At 50.2% G+C, this 20,794-nt stretch overlaps 1 protein-coding gene across 5 annotated transcripts in view; it reads right to left on the bottom strand.

Annotated features, from left to right (window-relative positions):
* The window catches only part of DNAI2 (dynein axonemal intermediate chain 2), a 38,952-nt gene extending 18,418 nt beyond the window's left edge, over positions 1–20,534 (bottom strand). For 3 of the 5 annotated variants that reach the window (XR_013535982.1, XM_078374538.1, XM_035301672.3), the window contains exons 1-6: positions 20,436–20,534; positions 12,673–12,866; positions 8,935–9,096; positions 5,956–6,077; positions 2,729–2,871; positions 1,315–1,428 (exon numbers count right to left, since the gene is read on the bottom strand). Coding sequence is in view for 4 of the 5 variants with exons in the window: in XM_078374538.1 (XP_078230664.1) it covers positions 1,315–1,428; positions 2,729–2,871; positions 5,956–6,077; positions 8,935–9,096; positions 12,673–12,855 (724 nt within the window). In the remaining variant the exon portion in view is untranslated. The remainder of the gene's footprint in view (positions 1–1,314; positions 1,429–2,728; positions 2,872–5,955; positions 6,078–8,934; positions 9,097–12,672; positions 12,867–20,435) is intronic. The other 2 variants (XM_078374539.1, XM_035301674.3) reach the window with 1 other exon arrangement.
* Positions 20,535–20,794: the final 260 nt, after the last annotated feature.

Raw genomic sequence — 20,794 nt, 5'->3', positions numbered from 1 at the left:
AATTACTGGCTTCAGGAATGAAATTACTAAAGTCAGGAATGAAATAGGGAAATTACTACCAACACTGCAGAAATAAAAATGATTATAAGGGAGCCAGGCATGGTCGCTCATGCCTGTAATCCCAGCACTTTGGGAGGCTCCAAGAGGTCAGGAGTTCAAGACCAGCCTGACCAACATGATGAAACCCCATCTCCACTAAAAATACAAAAATTAGCCAGGTGTGGTAGCAAGCGCCTGTAATCCCAGCTACTCAGGAGGCTGAGGCAGGAGAATCTCCTGAACCCCGGAGGTGGAGACTGCAGTGAGCTGAGATCATGCCACTGTACCCCAGCCTGGGCAACAGAGTGAGACCCCATCTCAAAAAAAAAAAAAAAAGAAAATAAAAGGATTGTAAAAGAACACTGTGAACGATTGTATGTCAACTAGACAGCTTGATGAAATGGAAAAGTTCCTAGAAAGAAACTATCAAAACCAGTTAAAGAACAGAAAATGTGAACAGATCTATAACAATAAAGGGACTGAATTGGTAATTTTTAAGTTTCCAAAGAAGAAAACCCGGGAACCAGACGACTTCCCTGATGAGTTCTACCAAACATTTCAAGAATTAATTCTGGCCAGGCCGGTAGCTCACACCAGTAATCCTAGCACGTTGGAAGGTCAAGGCAGGAGGATGACTTGAGGTCAAGAATTCGAGACCAGTCTGTCCAACATGGTGAAATCCCAACTCTACTGAAAAAATACAAAAATTGGCTGGGTGTGGTGGCATGAGCCTGTAGTTCCAGCTACTCAGGAGGCTGAGGCAGGAGAATCGCTTGAATCCGAGAGGTGGAGGCTGCAGTGAGCTGAGATCGCGCTACTACACTCCAGCCTGGGTGACAGAGCGAGACCGTCTCAAAAAAAAGAATCAATACCAATTCTTCATAAAATTCCAAACACAAGAGAAGGGAACACTTCCCAACTCATTCTATAAGGCCAGTAGTATCCATAATCCGTTAGCATGTGGGTTTCCCAGACCACCTCTCCCAAAATGGGGCTCCCCAATGCTCTCATCATCCCTTTATGGCTGGCCCTAGTCAAATATTCTCTGACTTTACTTGAACTATAGTTTTTAAAAAGTCAATTTTGAGCTGATTTTAGATTTACAATAGTAACAGGAGACACTGCTGTGGTGTCAGCAAAACCTGCCTCACTGGTGTCTGCAGTCAGTCAGCTATAGGAGGCCCCCACCCACCTTGGTCCTCTATGGCCAAGCTCAGGGGCTCTGCCCCTCAGCAGCAGGACTGGCTCTGGTTAAGAGCCTGGGTCCCTCCTTACCTATCTGTCCATTGTAGCAGCCACCCAGGAGCACGTGGGAATCTTTGGGATTGTACTCCAACGTAACGAGCGGAGAAGATGGCTTCAGAGCAAGTTCAGGCTTATTGGGGTTTTCTAAAAGAAAAAAATTATCCCACCAGGACTGGAAAGAAAAGGACAGGATCAACGGGGTTCACCCCTTCTGCAGGTGGTTAGCAGGGGCACGGTGGGGGGCGTAGTGGTAGGGAAAAGCTTGGAAGCCTCTCCAGTCTGTCCCCAGGCTACACCCCCTGGTCCGCCTTGGCCAGAATCTGGCATTCTTGATCCTAGGGGCTTTGCTGATGGTTTTTCTTTTTGGTGATCAGGATTGGGGTATGCCTATGTATGTGATAATTTTATTTCTAGTTCAGTTCCCAGGTCTGGTGTCAAATGAGGTTTTGATACGAAGGTTTTTACATAAAGTCAACTCTCTGCTAATTTCTTCGAACGAGGTCTGTGGATGCAGATGATGATGGAGTCCACCACCACATGGGGCTGCTGTCAGAACTCACTGAGCTACTGGTGTGTCAGGCATTAGCTCTGTGCCTGGCACCTACGTGTTTACTTTAATAATGATGACAATAAAGGGAAGCCAGAGAGCGTGAAGCCACCACCATCCGCTCCCTGCCAGTGCCTTGCCAACCCTTCTGCAGACAATGGTTTGTGCTCCTAAATGGATACACTGCCGTGAATTAAAGGTAAGTGTCTGGAAAGGTGGGACCAAGGCATGAGTTCTGTTCCTCCGCCCCTTAGGTCCCTTCTCGGTCTGCTGGGCACTCTTTCTGACATGCTCTTTTCTCTGATATGCTCTTTGTTTTTTTGAGACAAAGTCTTGCTCTATCACCCAGACTGGAGTGCAGTGTCATGATAGCTCACTGCAACCTCTGCCTCCTGGGTTCAAGTGATTCTCCTGCCTCAGTCTCCCGAGTAGCTGGGATTATAGGTTCCTGCCACCACGCCCAGCTAATTTTTGTATTTTTAGTAGAGATGGGGTTTCACCATGTTAGCCAGGCTGGTCTTGAACTCCTGACCTCAGGTGATCCACCTGCCTTGGCCTCCCAAAGTGCTGGGATTACAGGCATGAGTCACTGCACCTGGCCTGATACACCCTTTAGGAGCTAAGAATCAGGATCCCATGGGGTCAGGTCTTCATGCCTCAGACTAACAATCTGGAATTGGAGGGGGTTCCTGCTTCTGATTTGACCCTGCTTGGCTCTGCCTGAAACCAGACAAGGAAGGAAAGAGAAGAGTGGCTTCCTCCTCGGTTGTGGGCCCCTCCCTTGAGGCACCAACCCCGTAAGTGTTCATGACCTCCTGTCCCTCCCTCCCCCTCCTCCGCTTGTCCTGGTCCCAGCCCTCAGCTCTCCCAGGCCACTGGGACCCCTGTGCCTCTCACCCAGGTCCCAGATGTATGAATCGTTGCTCATGCCCACAGGTGCCCGCTGAAAATCCAAGCAGGAGTATGCCACTGCCAACTTCCTGTTGCCATCAGGGTGCCAGGAGAGGTGTGTGGCAGCCCTCTTGATTTCCTGGGGGTCCCTGCAGGGGATAGGGAAGAGAGCAGAAGGCTGGATGTCGGGTTCCCCAATTTCTCTTTTCTTTTCCAGACAGTCTTGCTCTGTCCCCTAGACAGTGGCATGATCTTGGCTCACCGTGATGTCTGCCTCCTGGGTTCAAGTGATTCTCCTGTTTCAGCCTCCTGAGGAGTTGGGATTACAGGCACCCACCACCATGCACGGCTAATTTCTGTATTTTTAGTCGAGATGAGGTTTCATCATGTTTCCTCGGCTGGTCTTGAACTCCTGACCTCAGATGATCCACCCGCCTCAGCCTCCCAAAGTGCTGGGATTACAGGTGTGAGCCACCGCATCCAGCCCCTTGGATGATTCCTAATGCATCATCCTGCTCGGGTGATCCATATAAGAGTTCAGAGCCCAGCAGGGCTGGAGGGCAATAGGAAGGGCAGCCCCTGCCCTGCACACCCCTCCTGCACGCCCCCTGCTCACAGCATTTGGCCCTGCTCTGTACACCACGGGTCAGCCCTGCTTTAGAAAAAAGTCCTTTCTGGTTGTGCTGGGACTGGGCTAGGTACTTCTCAGCGTCCTAAGTCAGTTGTGGTAGTGAAATGAATTCCCTAGAGTTGGCGTTTGAGGCAAGTTATTTCCAAAAAAAAAAAAAAAACCAAACACCTTTCACCTTCATAGTCCTGCATCACCCAGACCCAAGGTCTGACCCCTGCAGGTCCAGAGGCCTCCCCTCCACATTCCCCCGGCACCTCCCCCTGCTCTATTCCAGCCCCCTGCTCATCTCCACTCATCCAATTGGACATGGACATCCTTGCTTTTTTCTTCATGGTTAAAACCAAGGCCACAGAGCGTGGTCTTTCTCACTTCCATCCACTTCCCTTCTACCAGCCTTCAAGGCCAAGATATCCTTCCCCAGTCCTCTCCCCACCCTGTTCCCAAGCTCTTCTTCCTATCAGCTTAGCAGCCTACAAAGGTGCTCTGGGATGGGATATGTGGTTCCTGGGGCTGCTCCAACGAGGTCCCACAAACTGAGTGGCTTCAAATGACAGAAATTGATTCTCTCACAGTTCCAGATGCCAGAGGTCCAAAATCACAGATATTCTCCTCACGTCAAGCATATAAACAGACATACACGGTCGGGCACGATGGCTCACACCCGTATTCCCAGCACTTTGGGAGGCTGAGGCAGGCGGATCACTTGAGGTCGAGAGTTTGAGACCAGCCTGACCAACATAGAGAAACCCCTTCTCTACTAAAAATACAAAATTAGCTGGGTGTGGTGGTGCACGCCTGTAATCCCAGCTACTTGGGAGGTTAAGGCAGGAGAATCGCTTGACTCCAGGAGGCAGAGGTTGCGGTGAGCTGAGATCGTGCCATTGCACTCCAGCCTGGGCAACAAGAGTGAAACTTCGTATCAAAAACAAAACAAAACACAAAATCAAAAAACCATATATGGACATATATACACGCAGACATGTATACACGTATGCATATATTTATACACATATCCAGATGCTCCTTGACTAATGATGCTGGCTACACGGATAATCCCATGGTAAATTGGAAATATCAGGAGCTAGAAATGCATTGAATCCACCTATCTACCAAGCATCACATCTTAGCCGAGCCTGCGTGCTCAGAACACCTATATCAGCCTATAGTTGGGCAAAACTGCCTAACACAAAGCCTGTTTTACAATAAAGCGGTGGACAGCACATGTAATTTACTGAATACTATACTGAGAGGGAAAAACAGAACGGGTATATGGGCACTTGCAGTACGCTTTCTCCTGGATTTGTATTGCTTTTGCTCCATTGTGAAATCAAAAAATGGTTTCAGCTGGGGACTGCCTGAAAGTGTCACTCTGCACACACTGCTGCGCCGGCTTCGTTTTCCTTTGGTTTTCACACACTGAAGCCTGGAAATCACTCTGTATCGGCACATAAGAAGTCGCAGCGCTCATTTTTCTTTTTGGAGACAGAGTCTCACTCCACTGTCCAGGCTGGAGTGCAGTGGCACAATCTCAGCTCGCTGCAACCTCTGCCTCCTGGGTTCAAGTGACTCTCCTGCCTCAGCCTCCCCAGTAGCTGGGATTACAGGTGTGTGCACCATACCCAGCTAATTTCTTTTAAAATTTTATTTAGATGGCATCTCACTCTGTCTCCCAGGCTGAAGTGCAGTGGCACAATCTCAGCTCACTGCAACCTCCACCTCCCAGGTTCATGTGATTCTCCTACTTCAGCCTCCCAAGGAGCTGGGATTACAGGTGCATGCCATCACGCCCAGCTAATTTTTATGTTTTTTAGTAGCGATGGTTTTTTGCCATGTTCAGCCTGGTCTTGAACTCCTGACCTCAGATGATCTACCTGCCTTGGCCTCCCAAAGTGCTGGCATTACAGTTGTGAGCCACCACACCCGGCTAATTTTTGTATTTTAAGCAGAGACGGGGTTTCACCGTGTTGGCCAGGCTGGACTCGAACTCCTGTCCTCAGGTAATGTGCCCGCCTTGGCCTCCCAAAGTGCTGAGATTACAGGCGTGAGCCACCACCTGCTGGCTCATTTTACCAGCGCTGTGTGGGTGTACCAGAATTGCCAGAACCAGTCCTCTGCAGATGGACTTAGCCAGTCTTTGGCTAGCACACACCCTCTGCAGTGAATATCCACACCTGCAGTGACTTCACACACACACACCTGTGGGATGAATCCCTGGTGTCAAACTGCTATCTTCTGGGGTTATTCACAGATATTCTCGCATGAGTGCAGGCCGGGGCGGGGGCCTGTTTGCCCACAGCACTGCTAGCTGCTCACGCTAGGTACTCACTCTACACTGTGGGAACACGACCCACTTGTACATAGCTTGGCAATTTTGCTTTTCCTGGAGTCCGTATTCCGTTTCCATCAACCTGACCCGCCCCCAGAGCAGGGCCACTTCTCTGCTGGGCGCCTTATTACCATGTCGCTTATCACACTTGGAGCACAGAGAGTGCTGCACCCAGGGCACGCAGTGACTGGCAATGAGTCGCCTTTGGGGGCACCCAGTTCTATGCCTTTGGGGGTGGCAGAGGGTGGCCAGACACCTGCCTAGCTATGGCGCTACCTGAAAACATTGATGGTTTTAGCCGAAGGGGCCTCCTCCATCACTTCCACGTCCTCCTCGTTGTTGAAATACTCCTCGTAGATGTCAATGGCATTGTTCTGCTTGATGCAGTGCTCCATGATCTGGGGGAACACATCGGGAGTGCTTAGCCGTAAAGGGAGGTCCTTTCAGATTGCTCAGGCCTGCGATGGCATCTGGGAGGGACAGGACAGAGCCAGGGACCTTTTCCCATCCACCTAACCATGTGCTTTCAACGGGGGAATTTTCAATTGTTTTTTGGGGGTAAAATAATATTACTTTTTATATACGAAACATAGAAATACATGCAGCACATGAACAGATACACAATATGTCTATGGCATTCACATTTTATGGGCCGGGCGCCATGGCTCACACTTGTAATCCCAGCACTTTGGGAGGTTGAAACGGGTGGATTACTTGAGGTCAGGAGTTTGAGACCAGCCTGACTAACGTGGTGAAACCCAATCTCTACGAAACATGCAAAAAAAAAAAAAATTAGCTGGGCATGGTGGCAGGCACCTGTAATCCCAGCTACTTGAAAGGCTGAAGCAGGAGAAATTGCTTGAACCCAGGAGGCGGAGATTGCAGTGAGCCAAGATCACGCCACTGCACTCCAGCCTGGGGGACAGAGTGAGACTCCATCTCAACAACAACAACAAATATTTTATGGAGAAAGGAGGTCCTTAGAAAAAACATGAGGGTCAATAATGAAAAAAAGATTGAAGAACACCATGTTAGCCAAAAAAATTATTATTATTTTGAGACAGAGTCTTGCTCTGCCACCCAGGCTAGAATGCAGTGGATGGCACAATCTAGGCTCTTGCAGGCTTCGTCTCTCGGGTTCAAGCAAGTCTTGTGGCTTGGCCTCCTGAGTAGCTGAAACTGTGGGCACCTGCCACCACAGCTGGCTAATTTTTGTATTTTTAGTAGAGACAAGGTTTCGCCATGTTGGCCAGGCTGGTCTCAAACTCCTGAGTTCAAGTGATCCGCCTGCCTCAGCCTCCCAAAGTGCTGGGATTACAGGTGTGAGCCATCAAGCCCAGCCCAAACAAAACGATTAATCTCTCCATATATGTGTGTGTGTGTGCATGTGTGTGTGTATGTATGTATGTGTCACTCATTTCCTTTTTCTCTCCATATGTGTGTGTGTGTCTCATCTCCTTTTTCTCTCCATATGTGTGTGTGTGTCTGTGTGTGTGTCTCATCTCCTTTTTCTCTCCATGTGTGTGTGTCTGTGTGTGTGTGTGCAAGTGTGTGTATGTATGTGTCACTCATCTCCTTTTTCTCTCCATATGTGTGTGTGTGTCTGTGTGTGTGTCTCATCTCCTTTTTCTCTCCGTGTGTGTGTCTGTGTGCATGTGTGTGTGTGTATGTATGTGTCACTCATCTTTTTCTCTCCATATGTGTGTGTCTGTGTGTGTGTCTCATCTCCTTTTTCTCTCCATGTGTGTGTGTCTGTGTGTGTGTCTCATCTCCTTTTTCTCTCCATGTGTGTGTGTCTGTGTGTGTGTGTGCATGTGTGTGTATGTATGTGTCACTCATCTCCTTTTTCTCTCCATATGTGTGTGTGTCTGTGTGTGTGTCTCATCTCCTTTTTCTCTCCATGTGTGTGTGTCTGTGTGTGTGCATGTGTGTGTGTGTATGTATGTGTCACTCATCTCCTTTTTCTCTCCATATGTGTGTGTCTGTGTGTGTGTGTGTCTCATCTCCTTTTTCTCTCCGTGTGTGTGTCTGTGTGTGTGTGTCTCATCTCCTTTTTCTCTCCATATGTGTATGTCTGTGTGTGTGTGCATGTGTGTGTGTGTATGTATGTGTCACTCATCTCCTTTTCTCTCCGTGTGTGTGTCTGTGTCTGTGTGTCTCATCTCCTTTTTCTCTCCATATGTGTGTGTGTGTGTGTGTATGTCACTCATCTCCTTTTTCTCTCCATATGTGTGTGTGTCTGTGTGTGTGTGTGTGTCTCATCTCCTTTTTCCTATCCTTGCAGACAGTTGGTTCCTCCACCCAGAATGGCCTCCCCTTTACTGCAAATGTCCAGCAAAGGACAACCAAGCCCTGCCACTTCTTCCAGGAAGCCTTCCCTGATTACTTCAGGAAGAGATTGACCCTCTCTCCTCATGGAGTAAAAGAACAAGTCACCCTTCTCTTTTAGCATTTCTTTCTTTTTATGTTATCTGGCAAAGTCTCTGTACTGATCTTTGACCTCCAATGCATTGCAAACTCTTTGGGACGGCATGTGTTTTCTTTTAATTTAAAATTTAAATTTCTTTTTTCTTAAAACAAAATTTTTTGTATTGGCACATATGTAGAACAATTATGTGACATTCCCTTTGCAACCTCTGCTGTGCCTGGCAGAAACTTAAAACTCAGTCCAGATTTTTTTTTTTTGAGACAGTTTCCTTTTGTCACCCAGGCTAGAGTGCAATGCCACAATCTCGGCTCACTGCAACCTCCACCTTCCGGGTTCAAGCGATTCTCCTGCCTCAGCCTCCGGAGTAGCTGGGATAACAGGCGTGCACCACCACGTCCAGCTAATATTTTGTATTTATAGTAAAGACGGGGTTTCACCATGTTAGTCAGACTGGTCTCGAACTCATGACCTCAGGTGATCCACCTGCCTTGGCCCTCCAAAGTGCTGGGATTACAGGCGTGAGCCACTGTGCCCGGCCCCAAATTTGTCAAATGTATGAATGATCCCTACCGGCTGCTGGGCGGAGCGCTTTGGGGGTCCCCTTTGCCCGAGGTCAGCCCTTGGACCAGGTCCCTGCCTTCCCTGTTGGTCTGCGATTGGGACCTCTGTCTGCTCCAAGACAGAAAGCTCCTTCAGGTAGCAGCTGGTCCCCTTCCCCAGCATCCACACCAGCCACACAGGGAGGGCTAGGCACAGCTGGGGCACTGCACCCCCGTGGGGAGCCTGAGGGGTGGGGCTCTCACAGTCCGGGAGGGAGGAAGCCTTACAGAGCCGAGCTGCATGATGGTGTTAATGTAGTTCTCATCCTTCTCCACCTTCTTCCGGAAGCGGATGGTCTGCTCCAGCTCCAGGGGGTTCACGTCCTTGGGCCAGCCCCCCTCGACATGGTTAACTCCCCGAGTCTCCGTCTCAAACCGCTCTGTGTTGGCCTAAACAGAGAGCCACAGGAGGAAAGGCATCACCCTGGTATACTCACAAACGCTCGGCCATGTCTGCAAAGCAGGACCCGGGCTCCCAGGGCTGGATGCTGAGGCCCATGGCCAAAGCCTCAGTATCTTAAGATGCAGGCAAGGAACTTCCTGGTCCTCAGATGGGCACAGGTAGCTGCAACAGCGCGACCCCGTGGAGCTAAGCAGCTTTGCAGCTGGTAGCTGTGGTCATGAAAATCCAGTTCTGACCTTCTCCGAATCCTAATGGACTAGAGAAGCCTCCATCTGCTCTGTGAGAATCCAAAAAAAATGTGAATTATCTTTCTCCACCCTGTTATTAACAATGTCACCCTACCACTAACAATGTCAATGTCACAGAAATTGAATGTTAAAAGTAACTCTGGCTGGGCGTGGTGGCTCATGCCTGTAATCCCAGCACTTTGGGAAGCCAAGGTGGGCAGATCGCCTGAGGTCAGGAGTTCGAGACCAGCCTGACCAGCATGGAGAAACCCCGTCTCTACTAAAAATATAAAAACAGCCGGGTATGGTGGCACATGCCTGTAATCCCAGATGCTCGGGAGGCTGAGGCAGGAGAATTTCTTGAACCTGGGAGGCAGAGGTTGCAGTGAGCCAAAATGGTGCCATTGCACTCCAGCCTGGGCAACAAGAGTGACTCTGTCTCAAAAAAAAAAAAAGAAAAGTCATTAACTCCAAGTTTGGATTAGCTTTGTTTGTCTGTCCTCTGCAGCAGGGAGGACAGTTTTACACATAGGGGGCTTGCCACTTTGCCTTCTTTCCTTTTTTTTTTTTGAGACAGGGTCTCACTCTTGTTGCCCAGGCTGGAGGGCAGTGCCAAGATCCCAACTCACTATAGCTTTTTTTTTTTTGAAATGGAGTTTCACTCTTGTTGCTCAGGCTGAGGTGCAATGATGCAATCTCAGCTCACTGCAGCCCCCGGGTTCAAGTGATTCTCCTGCCTCAGCCTCCCCAGTAGCTGGGATACTAGGCACATGCCTTTAATTTTTATATTTTGGCTAATTTTTGTATTTTTAGTAAAGACAGAGTTTCACAGTGTTGGCCAGGCTGGTCTCAAACTCCTGATCTCAGGTGATCCACTCGCCTTGGCCTCCCAAAGTGCTGGGATTACAGGCATGAACCACTGTGCCCAGCCAGTACAGCTTAAACTTCACAGGCCGAAGTGATCCTCCCACCTCAGCCTCCCAAGTAGCTGGGACTACAGGTGTGCGCCACCACACGTGGCTAATTTTCGTTTTTCTTTTGTAGAGACGGTGTTTCGCCATATTGCCCAGGCTGGTCTCAAACTCTTGAGCTGAAGTGATCCTCCTGCCTTGACCTTCTTTTCACTTTGTTTTTAAAAAAATATTTATTTATTTATTCTTAGAGACAGGGTCTGGCTCTGCTGCCCAAGCTGGAGTACAGTGGTGCAATCACAGCTCACTGCAGCCGTGAACTCCTGGGCTTAAGCAATCCTCCCACCTCTACCTCCTAAGGAGCTGGGACCACAGGTGTGAGCCACCACACCTGGCTAATTTTAAAAAAAAGTGTAGAAATGAAGTCACACTATGTTGCTTGCCAGGTCCCAAGCATCCTCCCACCTTGATCTCCCAAAGTACTGGGATCACAGGCCTGAGCCAGCACACCCAGCCCTTCCCATTTCTAGGAAATTGTGGTAAAATACACGTAACATAAATTTACCATATAATAGTTTTAAAGTGTACACTGCAGCAGCATGATTATACACAGTACTGTGCAACCATCAACCCCAGCTACTTGCAACACTCTTACGTCACCCAGAATGGAAACCCCATCCTCATTACATCACTCTCATCTCCTTTCCATTTTTTCTTTTTTCTTATTTATTTACTTATTTTCTGAGAGTCTTGCTCTGTCCCCCAGGCTGGAGTGCAGTGGTGTGATCTCAGCTCACTGCAACCTCTGTCTCCCAGGTTCAACAATTCTCCTGCCTCAGCCTCCTGAGTAGCTAGGATTACAGGTGTCTGCCACCACGCCTGGCTAATTTGTATTTTTAGTAGAGACGGGGTTTCACCACATTGGCCAGGCTGGTCTTGAACTCCGGACCTCAAGTGATCCACCCACCTTAGACTCCCAAAGTGCTGGGATTACAGGCATGAGCCATTGTGCCCGGCTCTCCTTCCCATTTTTAAGCCAGCTCTCACAAAAGGTAAAAATTTGGATCAGCACCATGGGAAAGGCTAAAAAAAAAAAAAAAAGTCTGGAGAAGGCAGAGGTGCTGGAAAAAACAGGAGGTCCCCAGGGTGTGGCCCACATGTGGGTCACTCTGCTTCTTGGCTACCCCACAGCCACAGGCATTCTCATCCCGGAGACAGCAGTTGGTCCTGGGAGAGTAGCAGCTAATGTGAACTGTGAGTCGCTGGAACCACCCACACCCACCTGACTGTTGAACGTGTTTCGGCCAAATCAAGTGATTTGGTTCTCTTTTTCTCTCTGCAGTTCTTGACCCAATCAGGGTGAATCACTTAGTTCCTACAGACAGAGAACTCTCTGGCCTCTGAACACATGACCACGGCCCTCAAGATAAGTTCTCTTATTGTGGAGGCCCCTCTGGCTGAGACTTTCTGTGGGACACGTCCCTGTTCTCCAGCTGGGTAGTTGGCTGTAGATACGAATTTCTGCCCCTAAGAATATCTCTCCCAGGCTGGGCACAGTGGCTCATGCCTGTAATCCCAGCACTTTGGGAGGCCAAGGTGGGAGGACTAGTTGGGCCCAGGACTTTGAGACCAGCCTGGGCAACATGGCAAAACCTTGTCTCTAGAAGAATTACAAAAATTAGCCGGGCATGGTGGTGCACACCTATAGTCCCAGCTCACCATGCTGCCCAGGCTGGTCTTGAACTTCTGGGCTCAAGTGATCCACCTGCCTAAGCCTCCCAAAGTGCTGGGATTACAGGTATGAGCCACCGCATCCGGCACAACACAGTTTTTACTGAATCAGTGTTTATTGGGAGGCAGGAGGAAAAGATTGATGTTGATGATGCTGGATTAAATTCCCTGCCATGCTGGGCAAGAAACACAGAGAACACAGATTTGAGACTCCTGGGTATCTTCTTGAACCCCTCCTCCCCCTCCCAGTTACCAGGGAGGCTGAGGTGGGAGGATCTATTGAGCCTGGGAGGCAGAGGTTGCAGTGAGTCAACATTGTGCTACTGTATTCCTGGGTGACAGAGTGAGACCCTGTCTCAAAAAAGCAACAAAAAAAACTCCCAGCTGCACCAAATATCTGTAACTCTGGATACAACTCTGATAAGTGTCTTCAAGGTGAAATGAGAGCTCTTGGGAGAGGGAGCGCTGTGATTTGCACTCCCCTGGCTCCGGAAGGCTGGTGCTGGGTCTTCTTCTGACGCTGTGCACTGCATGGACTTCAGGGGGAACCTCTGGCCTCATTTCCAGCATCTGCACTTGGTCCACTCTAACTGGCTTTCAGGTGGACAAGGACCCCCAGAACCACTCACCTGCCTCAGAGGGCCACCCTGCCCACCACCCCTCCCAGGCCGGGGCCCTTGGGGCAGGGACCCACCTCGTGCTCTGACATGCTGACCGAGCACTGGATGCCCGTGTCCACGGGGTTCCGCTCCACGAACTGCTCGGCCAGCTCAGGGTTGGGTGCGATGTCAATGTTCAGCTCGGCCTGGCGGTCCGAGAAATTGCACTGCTTCCCGAACTCACTGCGCTTCTTGACGTACACGTACACAATCTCCATGGTGCTGGCTACTGGGGGGCAGAGGGAGGGTATGGGGTGAGGGACCCCACCGGCCCATTCCCCATCTCCACAGGTCCCGCCAGGACCATTCCAGGTTCTCAATCTGGTTGGAGCAAGAAGCAAGGGGTGGTGCAGAGAGCCTAGGGATTTGTCCACAAGCTGCATCTACATTTAAGAAAATCCCCTGAGCGCTGACTCTATGCTAAGCATTATCCTGTTTAGCTCTTGCAATTGCTCTCTGAGGAGGGCAATACAAGTCACCATTTCGACCAGGCATCGTGGCTCACATCTGTAATCCCAGCACTTTGGGAGGCCAAGGCAGGCGGATCACCTAAGGTCAGGAGTTCAAGACCAGCCTGGCCAACATGGTGAAACCCCATCTCCACAAAAATACAAAAATTAGCTGGGTGTAATCCCAGCTACTCGGGAGGCTGAAGCGGGAGATTCGCTTGAACCTCGGAGAAGAAGTTTGTAATGAGTAGAGATCATGCCATTGCACTCCAGCCTGGGCGACAGAGCAAGACTTTGTCTTCAAAAAAAAAAAAAAAAAAATGGTCGGGTGCGGTGGCTCAATGTAATCCTGGCACTTTGGGAGGCTGAGGCAGGTGGATCGCCTAAGGGTGGAAGTTCCAGACCAGCCTGACCAACATGGAGAAACCCCATCTCTACTAAAAATACAAACTTAGCAGGGCATGGTGGCGCATGCCTGTAATCCTAGCGACTCAGGAGACGGAGGCAGGAAAATCGCTTGAAACTGGAAGGCAGAGGTTGTGGTGACTCAAGATTGCACCATTGCACTCCAGCCTGGGCTACAAGAGGGAAAATTTTTCTCAGACAAAAAAAAAATCACCCTTTTCTTTGAAGGAGTTTGATGCTTAGATGCCCTCAGTGACCTGCCCAGGGTCCTATAGCTAACACATGCCGCAGCTGGCATGCCCCAGTTCCAACAAGTTTACCCACCAAATGATACGGTTTTTGTCTTTTGTTTTTAGGCTTTTTCTTTTTTTGGACAAAGGCTCACTCTGTCACTCAGGCTGGAGTGCAGTGGTGTGCTTACGGCTCACTGTAGCCTCAACCCCCCAGGCTCAAGTGATCCTCCCACCTCAGCCTCCCAAGTAGCTGGGACTATAGGTGTGCAGTACCATGCCTGGCTAAGTTTTGTATTGTTCTGTAGAGATGGGGTCTCACCATGTTGCCCAGGCTGGTCTTGAACTTCTGGGCTCAAGTGATCCACCTGCCTCAGCCTCCCAAAGTGCTGGGATTACAGGTATGAGCCACTGCACCCAGCACAATACGTTTTTTACTGAATCAGTATTTATTGGGAGGCAGGAGGAAAGGTTGATGGTGATGATGTTGGACTAAATTCCCTGCTATGCTGGGCATGAAACACACAGGACATGGATTTGAGACCCCTGGGCCTCTTCTTGAATCCCTCCTTCCCCTTGAAATGACCCAGTGACCCAATGCCCCACCCAACTGTCCAAAAGGCTCATTGGTTGCCAGACTCTGGCCTCCACCACTCTCTGGGTGCCCCCTGGAAATTTCTTCCCTCTAACCAGGACAGAGCTGAGAGTGGACCGGAGACAGAGAGAAAGCCAGGGGCTTCCCTGACAGGCGAGACATGGAGGCCTTTGGGAAAGCCTCTGACGTGTGCTACTGGTCACAGAAGACGCAGCAGGGAACTGGGAAGTGGGCTGGGCTGGGCCCTGATTCAACTTCTGGCCCTGTGTCACCAGCTGGGTGACCTGGGCAGGGCCGCTTAGTCTTTCAGAGACTGGACACACCCACAGGACGCTGAGAAGTGAAATTAACGTGCTCCAGCAGCATAGGAGCCGGTGTTCACAGGGCATGCAAGGAAGGGTTTCTCACTGATGCTGATTAGAAGTGGTAAAAATGCAACAGGTGGTTCCCACAAATTGCCCTTGACCTTTCTGACTCCCCCATGATATCACTAGACCCCACTGGGTCCGAGGGCTTGTTCAGTGAGTTAAATGGCTGGCCACTTGACCTGTGTGCCGGTCACATCACATCTGGAATTAGCGGAGCTGTCCATCTGCTGGCTACCTGGACTCTTGGAAACTGTGCCTTTGACAGCAAGTTCCCAGGGGCGCAGATTATGGGTCTGTGTAAGGCTCCTGGGATTGCACGGAGCCCTAGGACAAAAGATGTGGATGGGTGGCTGCTGCTGGTGTGGGGAAGATAAAATGAAGGAGAGCTTGCCTTAGTAGATTTACAACCAAAGGCCTTTCAACGCCCAAGAGATGAGGTGAGCAGGCCAGGCATTGTGGCTCATGCCTATATCAAGGCCCAGCACCTTGAGAGGCCGAGGTGGGTGGATCACTTGAGGTCAGGCGTTCAAGACCAGACTGGCCAGCATGGTGAAAACTTGTCTCTACTAAAAATACAAAAATTAGCCAGGCGTGGTGGCGTGTGCCTGTAATCCCACTTACTCAGGAGGCTGAAGTAGGAGAATCACTTAAACCCAGGAGGCAGATGTTGCAGTGAGCTGAGATTATGCCACTGCACTCCAACCTGGATGGCAGAGTGAGACTCTGCCTAAAAAAAAAAAAAAAAAAAAAGACTAGGTGAGCAGGTTTGCCTATGAGCAGGTTTTGCTATTTTAAGTTTTAATTTTTAATTTTTGTGGGTAAGTAGGTGTGTATGTTTATGGGACACTTGAGATATTTGATATAGGCATGCAATTTACAATACACAATCCTGGGAAATGGGAAATTCATCCATCCCCTCAAGCATGTATCCTTTGTGTTACGAACAATCCAATTAGACTCTTTCAGTTATTTTTAAAGGTATGATTACATTATTTTGGCTATAGTCACCCTGCTGGCTATTAAATCCTAGATATTAATCATCACATCATGGAGAATAGGGTATCCAGACCCTCAAGCATTTATCCTTTCTTATTTTAAAATGTACAATTAAGTTATTAATGACCTTAGTCACCTTCTTGTGCTGTCAAATAGTAGGTCTTACTCATTCTTATTTTGTATGTGTGAGATGGAGTCTCATTCTGTCACCCACGCTGGAGTGCAGTGGTGCCATCTCTGCTCACTGCAACCTCTGCCTCCCAGGTTCAAGCAGTTCTCCTGTTTCAGCCTCCCAAGTAGTTGGGATCACAGGTGTGCGCCACCACGCCCATCCGACAATGTTGACAAAAAAAGAAGAGAAGCCACAGACTTGGAGAAAATATTTGCAAATTATCTATCTCATAAAGAACTGGCATCCAGAATATGTCGAGACTGACCCCTATCCAAGCACTGTGAACAGCGGTTTCCAGGCACGCTTTCTGCATGCCCAGCACCACCCCCAAAAGAGTTATCACAATTCCCATTAACATTTCTTTTGGCCACACACAGTGATTCTCGTCTGTAATCCCAGCAGTTTGGGAGGCCGAGGCGGGCGGATCACCTGAGTTCAGGAGTTCAAGACCAGCCTGACCAACATGGAGAAGCCCTATCTCTACTAAAAATACAAAATTAACTGGGCATGGTGGCACATGCCTCTAACCTTAGCTAGTGGGGAGGCTGAGGCAGGAGAATCACTTGAACCTGGGAGGTGGAGGTGGCGGTGAACTGAGATTGAGCCATTGCACTGCAGCCTGGGCAACAAGAGCGAAGCTCCGTCTCAAAAAAAAATATTCTTTTTATGAAAAGAAGTCTTGCTCTGTCACCCAGGCTGGAGTATAGTGGCATGAACACGGCGTTCTGCAGCCTCAACCTCCCAGGCTTGAGCGATCCTCCGACCTCAGCCTTCTGAGTAACTGGAACCACAGGCACACACTACCACATCAGTCTAATTTTTTTTTTTTCCTGTAGAGTCAAGGGTCTCACTGTGTTGCCCAGGGTGGTCTCAAACTCCTGGGCTCAAGCGATCCTCCTACCTCAGCCTCCCAAAGTGCTGGGATTACAGTCCATTTCAGAGATGAAGAAACTGAGGCCTGGAGAGAGGAAGTATTGATACAACGTCTAAGGTCACAGTTCTGAAGTTCGGGCAGAGCCAGGACCCAGGTGTGTCTGTCTCTAAAGCAGTGATTGCTACTCGTGGCTGCACATTTAGAAACACCTGGAGGGCTTTATGAAATAGCAGTGCTGAGTCTGAACCCCAGAGCAACGACATCAGAATCTCTCAACGGTATTTTTTTTTTCTGTTTAATTCTCCAGGCAATTCCATGTGTAGCCAAGTTTGAGGAGCACTGATTTAAAGTGAGGGACCTTAATCTCTCAGTCAGCATTTCTCAGACCTGGGATCTTCCTCAAAAATATACAGACTCCCAGGCCTCTCTCCTGCAAATGCTGAACTAGATGTCTGGGATGGGGCCTAGCAACTCCTGTTTTCCACAGTCACCCTAGATGAACATGATTACTATACCCGTGTCTAACCTACCTTCTCCCGCCTGCACGGCTACAAGGAACCAGCCCAGTGGGCCCTGGTCACTGGCCCCGAGAGGGAGGGCAGGATTGGGTGCTCCTAGAAGCATGTGCCAGGGGAGCCTTGGGCCTTGGAGCAGCAGGTGGGGAGGAGGATAGGAAGATGAACCCTTTGCATCCATATACCTTATTCCTTGAAGACAGTACCACCCATCCCACTCCTAGCCCTAGAACAACTCAACCTGAACCAGGCTGTTGCAGAAAGTGGTCTTCCTTTCCCCTTCCCTCCTCCCCTCCCCTCCTCTCTCCTCCCCTCCCCTCTCCTCCCTTCCTCTCCCCTTCCTTCCCCTCCCTTCCCTTCCCTTCCTTTCCTTTCTCCTTTTTTTTTTTTTAAGAGGGAGTGTCGCTCTGTTGTCCAGGCTGAGTGCAGTGGCACAGTTTTGGCTCACTGCAACCTCGGCCTCCCAGGTTCAAGCAATTCTCCTGCCTCAGCCTCCCGTATAGCTGGGATTACAGGCATGCATCACCACGCCCAGCTAACTTTTGTATTTTTAGTAGAGATGGGGTTTCACTCTGTTGGCCAGGCTGGTCTGGAACTCCTGACCTTAAGTGATCCACCTGCTTTGACCTCCCAAAGGGCTGGGATTACAGGCATGAGCCACCACGCCCGGCCTTGTTTCCTTTTTTCTTGTAGTTTGGAAATTCCCTTTCCTGGGTGGAAGCAATGGCTTAGAGGGCACAGGGTGGGATGAGAAGCCCAGATTGCAACAGGTGCCCCAGGGAGTTTATCCCACGTGGACACAGATAGGGCCTTGTGGAAAAGCATGCGAATCCCGGATATCCTACCCTTTGACCACACATTGTGAAGCATCTGCGCCTCCCACAGGGGGGTTCGAGACTCAGGCAATTAGGGCTCTGTCTTTTAAAAGACAATTGCTGCAAGCCAGCTGGCTCCTAGGGGACACAAGGAGGCTGAAGAGAATGAGGAAACTCCGGGAAGACAGAAATAGCCTCTTTAGCCCAGATCAGATTTTTAACAGCTTTGCCTTCCTTCTTGGTGCTTCCCAAGGCCAAGCCCCGCCCAAGAACGGAGGCATTGTCTTGTGTCTGGAGGCAGACAGAGGGGACATTTAAAGACTGGCCCGGTGACGGGAAGACAACCCATTCAAGAACCCAGAGCGAGCTCTTTCTCATAAGCTCACAGGGCACGCAGATGAATGGCGAGGTCAGCAGAAGGCGTCTCAGGAGGTCTCCCCCAGCCTCTTAGGAGACAAGTGTTACAGGGTGGGCTTCTCCAAGCAAGGTCTGAGCAGGGCTGTCTGCAGGGAGGGTGACAGAGTGGGAACAGGAGCAGTGTCACTGCCCTTTGGGGGTTTTAGTGGGGAGATCCTCCCCCGTGGGAACCTAGAGTCCCAGAGGCATGCAGAACACCACCGTGAGTCTCAAATACAGGAACACGCAGAATCAGGGACGCCGTGGTCCAGACATCAAAGATTCAGGCGTCTCCTGCATCCCCGGGGAGGCAATCAGTTGGGAACCTTTACTGACTGTAAAAACAAAACTCGTCTTGTGCAGTGAGAATGAGCAAAGTAATTCCTGGAGAGAACCTCTGGTGGTTTAAGGGAAAGTGTGTTTTCCAAGCCGGGAGGGAGGCCAAGGGAGTGATGGGGGGGGCAGTGCTGGCGTGGGAGACTGGGAAGGAGGCACACTGGAAGGTTGGCCCTCTGCATTGAACTCCCTGGTGGAGTAAGGAGATGAGAGCACTTTCCTCTTCTTCTTGGTCCCTGGCACAGCCCCTACTGGGTTCACGGGGCTGGTGGGCTCTCCATGGCACCTGGCAGGGGAGGGCTCCCTTCCCTCTTTCTTTGTTGTTTTTGAGACAAAGTCTTGCTCTGTTACCCAGGCTGGAGTGCAGTGGTGCGATCTCGGCTCACTCCAACCTCCGCCTCCCAAGTTTAAGCGATTCTTGTGCCTCAGCCTCCCAAGTAGCTGGGACTACAGGTGTGAGCCACTTCACTCGGCCCGAATTTTTGTATTTTTAATAGAGGTGGGGTCTTGCCATGTTGGTCAGGCTGGTCTTAAACTCCTGACCTCGAGTGATCTACCCACCTGGGCCTCCCAAAGTGCTGGGATGAGCCACGATGCCTGACTTTCCGGTCCTTGTGAAACTTACGGAATTCCGGGGTCCTAAGGGACTCACTCTAAACGCTCAAAAGAGGCAGACCTCCCTAGAAAGCCCCATTTGTTTTCCCCCAGGCTAGCACTAAGCATGGCTGAGCCCCACAAGGAAGGTGAAGGTTGAGGGCAGGGAGAGATGGGAAGAGGTCCCAGAATTGGAGAGCGACAGTGATCAGTGTCTCCCTGCCCTCACCACTACCACGTGGTCTCCCTGATGGAAAGACTGGTCTTTTATTCACTCCCATCTCTAGGGCCTGACACATAGAAGGGGTCTAAGACTCCTGTCACCTGCTGTGTTAGTGACTGTGATACCAACGCCTACCAGGCTTCTCTTTAGAGCTCTCTCTGCTGACCTTGAAAACCAAGCAAAGGACTTGAAACAAAGGATTCGAGAGGAAAACACATAGGGTCTGAAAGCTGGGAGAGGATGCACTTCTGTGTTGAAAAAAATGAATGTGGTAAACCTTGACCTTGAGCAGGAAGGAGGAACCGCACACGACCCGGAGGAACTCGCCAACTGTGTGACCTTGATCACACAAGAATGCCAGCTCCCAGGTTGAGGAAGACATGAAAGAAAGCACTTAAAACACCTGCCACATAGCAGGTGTGCAATACTGTTAATTTACTTCCCGCTATCCTGAGCAGAAAGCTCTCCTCTTAAAGGGTCCATCTTCCCATCCCCTTAGCCCAAGGCTGTTTTTTTTTTCTCCATCCATTCATCTGTAAATCCTTCAGGGTCTCCTGTTCATTCCTGGGAACGGACCGTATCAGGAGCTGAGGGGGTATGAGGGTACAGTGTCCTGCGACTTAGAGCAGTTCCAGCAGAACGAGGATTAAGGGGACAGAAGGCACTAGGAGCGCTAGTCCTGGCATCCACCATCCGGCAGAGCTATCCCAGAAGGAGGGCCCCCAAGAGGAATTTTTGCAATTCTTGGTGATATTACCCTAGAGGTCTCTCCCCATCACTCTCCACTTTCACCTTTAGCCTCGGACGTCCTCCTGGGGCCCGCCCCTTACCCTGGGTCCGCTCCTCCTGCTTCTGGGCCTCTGGGGAAGCGCCCAATCCAACGACCCCGGCTCCCGCGCTCCTGAAACGGCGGCGTTTACCGGTTGCCTAGCAACCCAGGCCCAGTTCCGGACGCGGCAGGACGCGGAAGGACCCCAGAGCACGTAACTCCCGTCCTGCCACGTCGGAAGCGCAGCCCGTTCCTCCTCTTTTTAGAGGTCTCCGGAGTTAGGAGAAAAATTAACCAACAAGTTGGTATCATACCAGTAGTGATGACGCACATTTGTAAGGGCGTTGCCAAGGCGCCTATCCAAGCCTACGTTTGTATGTTATTTGCATCGAGCAAGGTACCCAGAAAATGCAAGGAAGA

This window comes from Callithrix jacchus, chromosome 5 (genome assembly GCF_049354715.1).
Source record: "Callithrix jacchus isolate 240 chromosome 5, calJac240_pri, whole genome shotgun sequence".
Classification (NCBI taxonomy): domain Eukaryota; kingdom Metazoa; phylum Chordata; class Mammalia; order Primates; family Cebidae; genus Callithrix; species Callithrix jacchus.
Note: the sequence above shows the minus strand (reverse complement) of the source record. Positions and strands in the feature narration are given on the sequence as shown.